At 43.7% G+C, this 13,807-nt stretch overlaps 1 protein-coding gene across 3 annotated transcripts in view; it reads right to left on the bottom strand.

Annotated features, from left to right (window-relative positions):
- Positions 1 to 1,209: 1,209 nt before the first annotated feature.
- Positions 1,210 to 13,807, bottom strand: part of kcnd3 (potassium voltage-gated channel, Shal-related subfamily, member 3) — a 392,845-nt gene continuing 380,247 nt past the window's right edge. For 2 of the 3 annotated variants that reach the window (XM_063065400.1, XM_063065399.1), the window contains exon 8: positions 1,210 to 11,867. In XM_063065400.1, the coding sequence (XP_062921470.1) occupies positions 11,669 to 11,867 (199 nt within the window). In that variant the 3' untranslated portion in view covers positions 1,210 to 11,668. The remainder of the gene's footprint in view (positions 11,868 to 13,807) is intronic. The other variant, XM_063065401.1, reaches the window with a different exon arrangement.

Raw genomic sequence — 13,807 nt, 5'->3', positions numbered from 1 at the left:
TCATTGTTTGCCCATTGGAAGTTGCTGTTGCATATTGCTGCCTATGCAAGGGTCCTGCAGTGATATAGCTGTGGTGGCAGTGCTACTACCTCGTACCTCCAACAACTTGGGCTCAACCCTGACCTCCACTGCTTTCTGTACGGAGTTTGCACGTTCTCCCAGTGACCATGTAGGTTTACACCAGGTGCTCTGGTTTCCTTCCATAACGCCAAAGATGACAAGTTGGTAGGTTGTTTCTCCATCGTCTATTACCTCTGGTTTGTGATTGAGGGGCAGAACTCTTTGGGGATGGCAGGGGAGATTTGATGGGAATGATAGGAGACTAAAATGGGCTAGGGTAGAATTAGTGCAAAAATCGATGTTTTATGACCGGCAAGGACACATTAGTCTGAAGAGCCTGTTTCTGTGCTGTGTCTCTCCTAGATTCTATGACACCTTTATTCCATAATTCCATTTGGAAGGGAATTCCAGAATTTTGATCCAGTGATAATGAAAGAGAGGCCAATATACACTCAGTGGTCACTTTTTTAGGTATATTCTGTACCTAATAAGGTGACCACTCAGTGTATGTTCATGGTCTTCTGCTGCTGTATCTCATCCACTTCATGGTTCAACATGTTGTGTTTTAAGAGATGCTCTTCCGCACACCACTGTTGTAATGCGTGTTTTTTTTTGAATTACTGTCATCTCCCTGTCAGCTTGAACCAGTCTGGCCATTCTCCTCTGTCCTCTCTCATTAACAAGGCCATTTTCACCTGCAGAACTGCGACTCACTGGATGTTTTGTGTTTCTCGCACCATTCTTTGTAAACATCAAAATCACAGGAGATCAGCAGTTTCTGATCAACCACCCCATTTGACACCAACAATCATTCCATGGTCAAAGTCACTTGGATCACATTTCTTCACCATACTGATGTTTGATCTGAACAGCAACCGAACCTCTTGACCATGTCTGCATGCTCTTATATATTGAGTTACTAGCACATGATTAAATGGTTAGATATTTGTGTTAATGAGCTGGTGTACAAGTGTACTCAATAAAGTGCCAACTGAGTGTGTATCAAAGGCAGGGTGGTGTGTGACGTTAATGATGATGATGTTCCTTTGAACCTCCCACATTTGCCTTCCAGCTAGGAGAGCTGTGGAGTCCCTCACAAATGGAACCCAGGTCTGGTTTAAAGAGGCAGAACAGAGAGAAGGTCTCATCACTATCAAGTTTATTGACCTCATCCACTGTACGATGAATACAGAGATCATTTGACGTTGAGAATATATGATCATAGGCACTTTCCCTACATTGTCTTCCTGTGATGGAGATTTCAAAATGGTTCATCTTATTTTTCCAAAAGGAAGGTTCAATAGAAAGATTAAAAATGAAGCTAATTAAAATAATACATACAAATCAGAAAACGCAAGAACATGAAGCAATACTAATAGTCTAGGTACATATCACATAGGAATGCTACAGATGGGTTGTACTGGTGTCAAAATATTCAACTGATTGGAGTAAGATGCACCACTGTCAGTGGAGAGGGTATTGGGGCTGATCAGGAGGGCATGATTGAGTTCAACACACTCTTCATAATGTTCAGGAAGAGAGACACAGTTGTGAATGAAGAGTCTTGATGCATGTGCTTATTATTATTTTAATGCATTCGCCTTGTGGAGAAGGTATTACAGAGAATGCTTGCAAACCCACCCTTACTTCCTCCATTCCTCTTGGAGCCAACATAATTGTAAGTCTAGAGCGATTCACTGTGGGCAAAAATTTCCATCTGAAAAAAGTTTACACGCATTACTGAAATCAAGGGAGTGGTGGAGGGGGTGGAAGGGAGATAGAGAAGAGGGGAGTGAGTGGAGCGTGGGGGGTGGGGGGAAGAAGAGGGAAGGACTGGAGATGGGTGACAGGATGGGAATGAGATATGGGTATTGGATGAGTAGGAGTTAGAGTGAGGAGATGGGCTATTGGGCAACTGTGGCAGGAGTCATATTACTTATAAATCCATTTGAAATTGTTACTAGGTGAATTGTGAAGAATTTATTGATCAAACCCCATAATATTCTGTGTGTCGTACTGTTTCCCTCCCAGAGTTTTTATGATGAGATTAGGACTGTCATATTCAGTTACTTCCATTCTGGGCATTATTGTCATTTCAGCCACCTCCCGCTGCCCTGCCATTGGTTATCCATTTGTCCAATCTTGTTGTGCTTCCTGCCCCCCTTAAGTGTCTCTTTGCTTCCTTATTGCCTGCTTCCTGGCTCTCTGTTAGAGAGCCCGTAGCCCACCTTTGCTCATTTATTTTGTGCCCAGACAGGTTTTCTTTGCTGAATGCTCACTGAAGGGTGCAGAAGATTATTTTTTACTTCTTGTCATCAGGGAGGAATGACTTTACTGAAAGAAAAAACATTGATACCATCTGCTCATGATGTATCTCAATACTTCTTCAGTGATAGAAAATTTGTTCTTTGCACCTTGGCTCAGAATGGATTAAGCATGGAAGGTGGCCACTCAGTCCATTGCATCTATATTGGTCATATGTAAGTTAGTATGTTAGTATGTCATATGTAAGTCCAGCTAGTTCCACTTCCTTGGCGTTTTCTAATGGCCCTTCCACATTGACTTCATTAGACCATAAAGGCATAAGACATAGGAACAGATTTAGGTCAATTGCCCCATTGAGTCTGCTCTGCCAATCCGTCATGGCTGATTTATTATCCCTCTCAACCCTATTCTCTTGCCTTCTGCCCATAAACTTTGATGACCTTACTAATCAAGAACCTATTAATCTCTACTTTAAACATACCCAATCACTCGGCATCCACAGCTATCTTTAGCAATGAATTCAACAGATACACCATGCTGTGGCTAAAGAAATCCCTCCTCAACGCTGTCCTAAAGGGAGAGCCTCCTATTCTGAGGGTGTGCCCTCTGGTCCTGGAGTCTCCTAATATAGGAAACATCTTCTCCTTGGCACTCTATCTAGGCCTTTCAATATTCGTTAGGTTTCAATGAGATCCCTCCCCCACCCATTTTTCTAAACTCCAGTAAGAACAGGCCCAGTGCCATGAAATGCTCCGCACACATTAATTATTTCAGGGTTGATTTATAAAGGATCTCCAAGAAATCTAAATGTAGCAGCCAGAACTATAATGATTTTGATTACTGAAGAGACTTTTACTTTTGCTGTTGTTGCTTGTGCTGTCTTTTACACCCCCGCCACTCCCACTTTGCCCCTCCATCAGGTAAATGTGATGGAGGTGCACTTCCTGTGCTCCATCCAGCTAGTTCTGTAACTGCACGTGGGGAGGTGTGTGGCCAGGGTTGTGCATGTTCCCATAGTTCTCTAGCTCATTCAGAGGAGTTTATCCTTAAAGAGTATTAGCAATAAGAACATATAATATTTACATGACACCTTTTAATGTAATACAACATCCCAGACCACCTCAAACTAAGATTAACAAGGATCTGGTGCCTTCCCGATGTATATAATGAACAGACTCTTTTCGGGCTTCCAGCCAGGTACAGGTATCAAGAGGGATGGACAATCACCAGACTAGACATGCACAGGCATCATCCATAATGAAGATGGCAGAGTTTGTCATCAAAACGTTGATTAAATTCAGTACCTGTACCCGGCTGGAAGCCCAAGAAGAGTTAATTCATAAGATTAACATCATTAAGACAAATGAGTAAAAGCTTGGGAAAAGAGTCAGGTTTTAAATAGAAACACAAGAGATTCTGCAGATGCTGGAAATTCAGAGCTATACACATAAAATGCCGGAGGAACTCAGCAGGTCAGGCAGTGTCTCTGGGAAGGAATAAAGAGTCAACATTTTGGGCCGAGAACCTTCATCGGTGCTGAAAAGGAAGGGTGAAGAAGTCAGAATAGGTGGAGTTGGTGGGGGGGGGGGAGAGGGGAAGGACTACAAGCTAGAAGCTGGGAGGTGATTTGTGGAAAAGGTAAAGAGCTGTAGAAAATGGAATCTGATAGGAGAGTACAGCGGACCATTGGAGAAGGGGTGTCAGAGAGAGAAGTAAGAGGCAAGTAAGGAGAAGAAAAGAGGTGAGGTGATTGAAAAAGAGACAAGTGGGGCTGGAGAGAGAAATCGGTGTTCATGCCTTCAGCCTAGAGGCTAGCCAGGTGGAATATGGGGCATTGCTCCTCCAACCTGAGAATGGCCCCATCATGGCAGTAGAGACGACCATGGACTGACACGTCAGAATGGGAACAGGGAGGCTGATTGATCTGGGTGGCCACTGATAAACCCTGCTTTTTGTGGATGGAGTGAAGGAGATCGACAGGTTTTAAACAACGTTTTAAAAGAGTAAAGGGAGGTAGAGGAACCTCCGCTGGCCTTTCTCTGTGATGTCCAGCAACTCAGCAAGTCTCCAAGAACTTTATAATTGACTAGTTCTGGACAGTTCAGCTATAGAGATCCTATGCCTCCAAGCCTCTCTTCACCCTTTTAAAACCCCTCCTTTAAAACTAGCCTTCAGAACTATCTCTTTCATTAGACCTTTGGTCACTTGTTATAATATCACCTATTCTGACTTTGTTAATTTGAGACCTTGCATTGCGATCGTGTTGTTGAGGAAGCACGTTATTCAAATCTAGTCACTGGTGCACAGCAACCTGGGCCCCTGAGGCTCTTCCACAAATGCCACCTGATCCACTGGCATGAACATCGGTTTCTCTAATTTTTCCCTCCCCCTTCCCTCTTCTTCCATTCCCCATTCTGGTCCCTCTCTTACCTCTTCTCTTCTCCTCACTTGCCTATCACCTCTCCTTGGTGCCTTCCCCTCCTTCCCTTTCTCCCAAGGCTCACTCGCTTCTCCTATTAGATTTCTTCTTTTTCAGCCCTCTACCTTTTCCACCAATCACCTCCTAGCTTTCCACTTCATGTGGCTTCACCTATCACCTTTCCCTCTCCCCCATTCTTATTCTGCCTTCTTCTCCCCTCCTTTCCAGTCATGGTGAAGGGCCTCAGCTCGAAACATCGACTGTTTATTCCTTTCCATAGATGCTGGCTGACCTGCTGAGTTCCTCCACCACCTTTTATGCGTTACTTCTGATCCACTGATTCTGAATTCTGATTGTACAGAATGATAGAAGAGAGCTGCACTAGAAGTAAAACAATGAGTTCTCTCAAAAATAAATCTATTCTATCTTCTTTTTTGTTCTGTCGTTTTCCTCCTCTTCCCATTCTGTGTAACAGCCTTCCATGGGAAAAACTGAATATGCAGAAGGCAATTATATCACTGCGTAACTTTCAGCCAGGCCTCCTATCAATGCCCTTTAGTACCTGATTCAGAATGTGGGAACATAAACCAATAGCAACGAGAGAGCTGAGATAATAACTTGTGGCCCTGTCTGCTTGCTTGAGTCAATAAAAGACTCCACAGCACAATTTCTCCCAGTCTCACAGTTAACATTTTTTCTTCAGTCAACATCAGTAAAATCAGATCAATGATTTTGTGACCGCTGTTTGTAGGAACTTGCTGCTCACAAACTGGCTGCCTTGTTTTTTTCTCTCTTTCAGAACAGTGATTAACCCTTTGAGAGGAATTAATTCTTTTTAATGCCTTTTTTAACACCATAGGCAACACTCAGGATACTGGGGGAACTCAGTAGGCCAGGCAGCATGTATGAAGGGGGATAAACAGCCGACACAGTAGGCTGAGACCCTTCATCAGGTCTCGGATGAAATGTTGACTCTTTATTCCACTCCGTAGATGCTGCTAGACCTGCTGAGTTCCTCCAGCAATTTTTTGTGCGTTGCTCTGGATTTTCAGCAGCTGCAAAATCTCTTGTGTTTTTAACACCATGTCGGCATAAAAATACAAGCATCTAGAGTAGGAGTTTCCAACCTGGGGTCCGCACACCCCTTGGTTAATGGTAGGAGTCCATGGCATAAAAAAGATTGGGAACCCCTGGACTAGAGGTTAGAGATGTCTGTTTATTGGTGTGGTGAATGGGTGCAGTGGTAACTTCCAGGCAGATGATTCCTGCAAAATTGAGGAAAACCCCGTTTAAAAATTTGCAAGGATGGATTTTGCCCACAATTATCCAGTAAAAATCGCATGTTTCCCGGTGGCAGCTGACACCATGACCCTGCTGGGCTGACTGCTGAGAAGGTATCTAATTAGTCAGGGTATCAAGGGATATGGGGAAAAAGCCGGAAATTGGAACTAGGTGGATGAATAGCTTAGCTCATGGGGGAGCTGCGGAGCAGACTTGATGGGCTGAATGGCCTACTTCTGCTCCTTTGTCTTGTGATCTTGTGAAGCGAGTTGCCTCTTACAGAAAATTCTTCATGGTAAGTACAATATGGCAGTATGGCAGTTTGCCATATTGGTGAGGGAATGTAGGAGATTGGGTACAGTGTACAGAGTGGAAGATTGAATAAGTGGACCTCAGAATCCATTTAATAGCCAGTGACTATTCTTTCTAATAATTGACTTTGACCACTTGAGCATTCCCAAATTTCATCACTTCACCACTCCCAGTTGCACCTTACTCATTAGAATTTTCCTTTCACCTTCTTTGATGAGGAGGATTTTTTTTAGCCAGAGGGTGGTGAATCTGTGGAAGTCATTTCAACAGACAGCTGTGGAGGCCAAATCATTGGATATATTTAACGTGGGGGTTGATAATAGGCATCTGTTAGTCTCATGAGACCATGAATTTGTGCCTTGGAAGGTTTCCAGGGCGCAGGCCTGGACAAGGTTGTATGGAAGACCAGCAGTTGCCCGTGCTGCAAGTCTCCCCTCTACGTGTCACCGATGTTGTCCAAGGGAAGGGCATTAGGACCTATACAGCTTGGCACCAGTGTTGTTACAGAGCAATGTGTGGTTAAGTGCCTTGCTCAAGGACACACACGCTGCCACAGCTGAGGCTCGAACTAGCGACCTTCAAATCACAAGACGAACGCCTTAACCACTTCTTGATAAGTGGGAGCATCACTAGTTATGGGGAGAAGGCAGGAGAATGGGTCGGAGAGGATGATAAATCGGTCGTGATGGAACGGTGGACCAGACTTGATGGGCTGCATGGCCTAATTCTGCTCCCATCTCTAATGGCCTTATGGTCTTCTGCACAGAAGCTCCTTATAAAGTGCTTCCTTGAGCAACATCGTGCTACCTTAGAGGTGTCAAATAAATGCAAGCACTTGACGCTGCTGATCAGGTGTGTTTGCGGTGATCAGGCCCTTTGAGCGATACGGAGACAAATGAGGCTGCAGATAATGGAATATAGAGCAAAAGAAAGCATCTGGAGGAAGTCAGCGGGTCAGGCAGCCCCTGTGTACTTGAATTGAATATCCAGATGAAGGGTCTCGATGCAAAACATCGACTGTCAGCTTCCCTTTACAGATGCTGCCTGACCTACTGAGTTCCTCTACCAGCTCACCAGTTTGCTCTGGTTAACCATTAGCTGGAGAATTGCTTATCTTTTTCATTCCTTGTTTTCACAGATGGCAAATCAGGGAATGCAGGCTAGACACTCCTCTGTTGCTGAGACACAAGAGGTTCTGCAGATGCTAGAAGTCTTGAATAATACACACAAAATGCTGGAGGAACTCAGAAGGTCAGGCAGCATCTATGGAGAGGAATGAACAGTCAATGTTTCGAGTGGAATCCCTTTGTCAGTCCTGATGAAAGGTCTTGGCTTGAAATGTTCACTTCCCTCCATAGATGCTGCCTGACCTGCTGAGTTCCTCTGCGAATGCTGTTCCTTTATGGACTGCTGACTTTCCTTGGTTCTTCTGTCATAGTGAGTGTGGCGTCTGAGGCTAAGTGGACTGCAGGTCGAGGTAACCAATATCTTCTATGGATCTAGTACTTTGCCAACTCTAAGACTTGGCAAAACCATCCGACTGGAGAATTTGTCGCAGTGTGGATCATTTCAAGAGGGCCGCCTGTCCTTTGTACCTCAACCAATGGAACAAATTGGTGATTACCAAGGGGATGTTGGACCAGCCAAAAGGGATGATCTGAAATCCAACAGGAATCAACATTAAACACAAGACATTCTGCAGATGCTGGAAATCCAGAGCAACACACACAAAATACTGGAGGAACTCAGCAAGTCAGGCAGCATCTATGGAGGGGAATAAACAGTTGAGGTTTTGGGCATTTAAGAGAAAATTGAATAGGTACATGGATGGGAGGACTATTGTCCAGGTGGAAGTCAATGGGACTAGGCAAATTAATAGTTTGGCATGGACTAGATGGGCCGAAGGGCCTGTTTCTGTGCAGTAGTGTTCTATGACTCTAAGTGGAAAAATCAATAAAAATGCCCCAAAATAGCTGTGGCCAATATCTTATCACACAAGGGCAATTGAACCTAATGCCTTCTGCTCAGATCCAAGGAGGGAGCCTGCCATTAGATATGGATTCAAGTCCAAAAGTGGAACCCCGTCTGCACGTTGATGCGTCAAGTGAAGAGTTGGGGAAGAGCTGCAGTGGGAGTCACCTGATTGGGTGAAAGCAACGCTGCACAGAGTCTGGGCTAGGAGCTGGGAATGATTACAATAATGGAACAATGTGGTAGCAGAGTCCTAACAGCACAGTGGGTGCACCTACACCTCCGGGACTGCAGCATCTCAGGAAGACAGCTCATCACCACCTTCTCAAGGACAACTAGGGACGGGCAATAAATGCCGGCTTAGCTGGTCAGCGTTGGAGGGTGTCATGCAGTGGACTTGTGGGCAGACGTTTCCCAACGTCCGTGTTGTGCATTGGTGAAAATTTCCTCAATAACTCTGACTGCCAGTGTGGTGTTGACAGACATTCTGTATTGGTTACCACCCCAATTTGCTAATGATTTCTAATTTGACCAAGTTTCTTTTTAAAGCAATTCTTGTTGGCTTCCCTTCCAGAGGAAGGGTTTGACACAGACTCACTACTGCAGTGGGTACCAACAGGTTGGAGTTACTGGAGAGGGCCATCTTACAGTGGTATGTTGCTAAATTCGCTTTTTTCAGCTCCACCAATACCTTGCTGACTGTGTGAACAGATAATGGGAGGGCAATGTCAGATCTCCTCAACACCCTCAACCAATGAGGTTTCAAGTCTAAATAGAGGAGAGATGGAGAATAAGGTAGTATGAATTTGTCAAATTAGCAACAGGGAGGGAAATAAACTGAGGAGAAGATAGAATTGGTTGGGAGAGTGTGAGAAAGAGAACCAAATGCAAGGAATAGTGAAAAAAGAAATTATAAGTTTTAGGGTGGCAGGTAGTGTAACAGTTAGTGTAGTGCTATTACAGCAGTTCAATTCCTGCCTCCGTCTTTAAGGAGCTTGTGCATTGTCCTCGTGACCGCACGAACTTCCTCTGGGTGCTCCAGAATCCTTTCATATTTCAAAGGTGGACATGCTAGTAGGTCGATTGTTCACATGGGTGTAAATGGGTGGTATGGGCTTGTTGGTCCAATCTATGGCTGTGATGTATCTCTGATTAAAAAATAAAACTTAATTCAAAATTATAAGTTCAAAATCTTTAAAATTTCCAGCAAACAATTCACTATGTGAAGGGATGTGAATCGATAGTTAAATTATTCACTTACTCGGACAGAGACTGTGAAAAATAATTATTCACTTTGCTGAAAGTGTATTTGCTTTTTTACGATTAGAGTGAGCTTTGATGGACAATTAGCATGTAAATTCAGCAAGCAGGGCAAGTTAAATGAATCAGTGGATTTTGGACAGTTTTGACTCACAGAGTATCTGCTAATCTTTTAAATCTCCATCCAACTTGGCTCTCCATGACAGTGAGTAGTTGTTATCATATTTATATTCTGTTAGCAAGCTTTGGCCCAATACCAGACCCAGATAGGATGGCCCACTGGATGTCTCTGCTTACTTGGCCTTGAAGTTCGTGAATATTGCAAGTTCACGCACTAGTTCACCTGGGCAGACTATCATACACAAGCAGCATACTGCTCAGAATGGCACAGTAAGTGCTGAAAGGATCAACATATTAGTTGTATCTTTGCAACCGACAAGAAGGGAGGGGTTCTCACTTCAAAGCAATCATCCGATAAAAGATCATTGACATAATGGAAAAATCACTCTTGTTTCCCTCTCCAATGATATGGTTTGTGTATTTTCAGCATTACCTGGTGGAAAATCATGGTAAAACTAGAGATAATGAATGAATTTGTTTATGCAATCTAAGCCTTCTTCCTCTTTCTAAGTCTTATACGGTTATAGTTCCCACTGTTATCTTTCTCTGTTTTTAGTTTTCTTTCTTGAAATCTCATTGATTAAGGGAATAAATTCTCTGGCCCACCATACCTTAGCGCGTGTGCACACACACACACACACACACACACACACACACGCACATGCACACACACACACACACACACACACACACACGCGCAAGCACATGCACACAAACACACACACATGCACACACACACACACATGCACGCAAATGCATGCATACACACACACACACACATGCACGCAAATGCATGCATACACACACACACACACACACACACACACACACACACACACACACTCACACACACACTCACACTCACACACACACTCACACTCACCCAGAGCGTTAATCCGAAACAAAAACTACCCTTGTTCTGCATTGAACTCAGGATCTGATCCCTACTGGCATTGAACTATACAGAGCCAAAATATACTAACATACTGACTGACGCTTCCATCGAATTCAAGTCTAAAATTCACGGTTCTGCAAAAAGCAGAGGGCGACACATTCTCAGATCAATGCAAGTTCCCATGTCTTCAACTCACACGTTTTTTTTTGCAAAATACATTAAATGGTTTTTCCCCTAACTAGTACTAATGAAGTCACACTACGCAGGTGAGAGAGCGAATTGCATGAAACTGAGAAAGGGAGGAATGAGTGCATGGAATGCACCAATTTGCTGGATATTGTATTCTCCTCAAACTATGCACACAGACTATACTTAACCGACAAACACCATGTTCACACAAGGTTGCTTCTTGAAAGCAACACACACTGAAATGTCACAGGGATTTAATAGCAGAAATGAAAGCTCCTATTGATACTAAAGACCATAGCCGATGAGCTCTTCAACATCAACAGTTAAAAGCGGTCTTCTATTCCAAATGTGACTTTCACTAGAAATGTGTCAAAAAGTAGTTGACTACAACGACATCTGGAGCCTAAATCGCTTCTTCAGTGAGACACAGTTCTTTTTTGTAAAGTAACTTTTCCACACACACACACGAAAAAAAGATCCCTGTCTCCCTTTTCACAGCAGGCTTGCCTTGTCATACTCGTAGTTTGTGAATAAATATTATCCGTCTTAAACGCCACCTAAGATAGGTGCTTAAAAATGAAGCAATGCGGACCTGGCTTCTGTAATCTCTCCTGTTGCCCCGCATTGAGTCGTTATAGCCTTGGTCCCTCTTGAGTCAGGGAGATTTCCCTGATATTCTTCTCACCAAAAAAAAAAGAGAAACAGAAATAAATATTTGTTTGACACGGTGCCGGTTCTTCAGGATGTAAAACGTGGTGATGTCAGATCACCCTCACCCTTACTACTGGAATTAGACTCATCCACTGTTTCTCCTTGGACCCTTGCCATGTGGTTGTCAGTGTCATGTGATCTTGAGGATGTCAGGTGACTGAGAGCTAGGGCAGCTTTGTTCTTTTTTACAAGGCAGACACTTTGACGATATTGCAGCTTGTGGTATTCACGTTGGTGCTGGATTGACTGGGGATGGGGGGACGACTCTCCCCCTCCGGTGTAATGCTAGGTGATGTCGGGATGCTGATTATCGCCGTGGTGATTTGAGAGCTCTTGCAGTTGATCCTCATTCCCTCCTCCGATTTATCATTCAGACTGGAACGACTGCAACGAGAGAAAGAAAATCCTTAGTCACTTTGCACAGTTCAAACACTGACTCTATCATGGGAATATTGGGAAGAGGAGAAGGTTCTTTATCTCCTTGGTCCTTAAATATTCAATCAATTCATTCCAACATAGAACAATAGTAGCTCATTCAGAGCAACACACAAAATACAATGTTGGAAAATGCATGCTCATGCACTTTGGCAGTAGAAATAAATGCACAGACTATTTTCTACACAGGAAGAAAATCCAAAAATCTGAGATGCAAAGGGACTTGGGAGTCCTTATGCAGAGCACCCTAAAAGTTAACTTGCAAGTTGAGTCGGTGGTGAGGAAGGCAAATGCAATATTAGCATTTATTTCAAGAGGTCTTGAATACAAGATCAGGGATGTGGTGCTGAGGCTTTATAAGGCACTGGTGAGGCCTCACCTTAAGTATTGCAAATGGTTTTGGGCTTCTTATCTAAGAAAAGATATGCTGGCATTGGAGAGGGTTCAGAGGAGGTTCACAAGAATGATTCCGGGAATGAAAGGGTTATCGTACGAGGAACGTTTGATAGCTCTGTGTCTGTACTCACTGGAATTCAGAAGGATGACGGGGGATCTCATTGAAATCTTTCGAATGTTGAAAAGCCTAGACAGAGTAGATGTGGAAAGGGTGTTTCTCATGGTAGGTGAGTCTAGGACAAAAAGGCACAGCTTCAGGTTAGAGGGGTATCATTTTAAAACAGAGATGTGGAGAAATTTCTTTAGCCAGTGGATGGTGAATTTGTACAATTTATTACCACAGGCAGCTGTGGTGGCCAGGTTGTTGGTGTATTTAAGGTAGAGGTTGATAGGTTCTTGATTGGACATGGCATCAAAGGTTACGGGGAGAAAGCTGGGGAATGGGGTTGAGGAGAGGAAGAAAGGGTCAGCCATGGTTGGATGGTGGAGCAGACTCGATGGGCCAAATGGCCTAATTCTGCTCCTTTGTCTTATGTTCTTATGGTCTAAAATGCTGGAGGAAATCAGTAGGTCAGGCAGCATCTATGGTGGGGAATAAAGTATCTACATTTCGAGCTGAGACTCTTCATTTTGATTGGAAAGGAAGGAGGAAGAAGTTGGAATAAAGAGGTGGGGAGGAGAAGGAGTACAAGCCAGCAGGTGATAGATGAAACCAGGTGAGGAGGAAGGTGGGTGTGTGGGGGAGGGGGAATGAAATAATAAGTTGGGAGGTGATAGGTGGAAAAGATAAAAGGCTGAAGAAGAAGGAATTTGATAGGAGAAGAAGGTGGACCATGGAAGAAAGGGAGGAGGAGGGATAGCAGAGGGAGGCACTGGGCAGCCATAGTGAGGAATGGTAAAGAGAGAAGGGGGAAGGGGAGAAATTACAAGAAGTTAGAGAAATCAATATTCATGTTGTCAGGTTGGAGGCTACCCAGATGGAATATGAGGCATTGGTCCTTGGACCTGAGTGGCAATTCAGCCCTTGAGACAGCTGTATGTTCAATTATATTATGACTAAACTGATCTTCAATTACGTTTTACTCAAAATTCCACAGGATCTGATAGAGAGTATTAAGGAAAAACAGTCTTCTGAGAGATAATCCAGCATCCTGTTCCTGCCCTTTCTTTTCCACTCCTAATTTAAGGCATATTTTATTCTGCTTTACTCTCAGCAAATAAAGTTCTCATATCTTTCCACACCTGCACCAATGCCTACAAATTTGGTGCCGATTTCTAAAGCTAAAGCAATGTAATAAAAGTGGATCTAGTGCTTTTCCCGGTGTATATGATGATTAAACTCTTCTCGGGCTTCCAGCTGGCTACAGTTCTAATGTAGTGTTTACTCTGTTTCCCTCCCTGCCCGATCTCCTGAGTATTCTTTCTATTTTCTCTTTCCCACCCCAAAATATCTTAGTCCCATAAAACCTTAAGACCATAAGACACAGGAGCAG

Source organism: Mobula hypostoma, chromosome 13 (genome assembly GCF_963921235.1).
Source record: "Mobula hypostoma chromosome 13, sMobHyp1.1, whole genome shotgun sequence".
In the NCBI taxonomy this organism is placed as follows: Eukaryota; Metazoa; Chordata; class Chondrichthyes; order Myliobatiformes; family Myliobatidae; genus Mobula; species Mobula hypostoma.
This window is presented reverse-complemented; position numbering and strand designations above follow the sequence as displayed.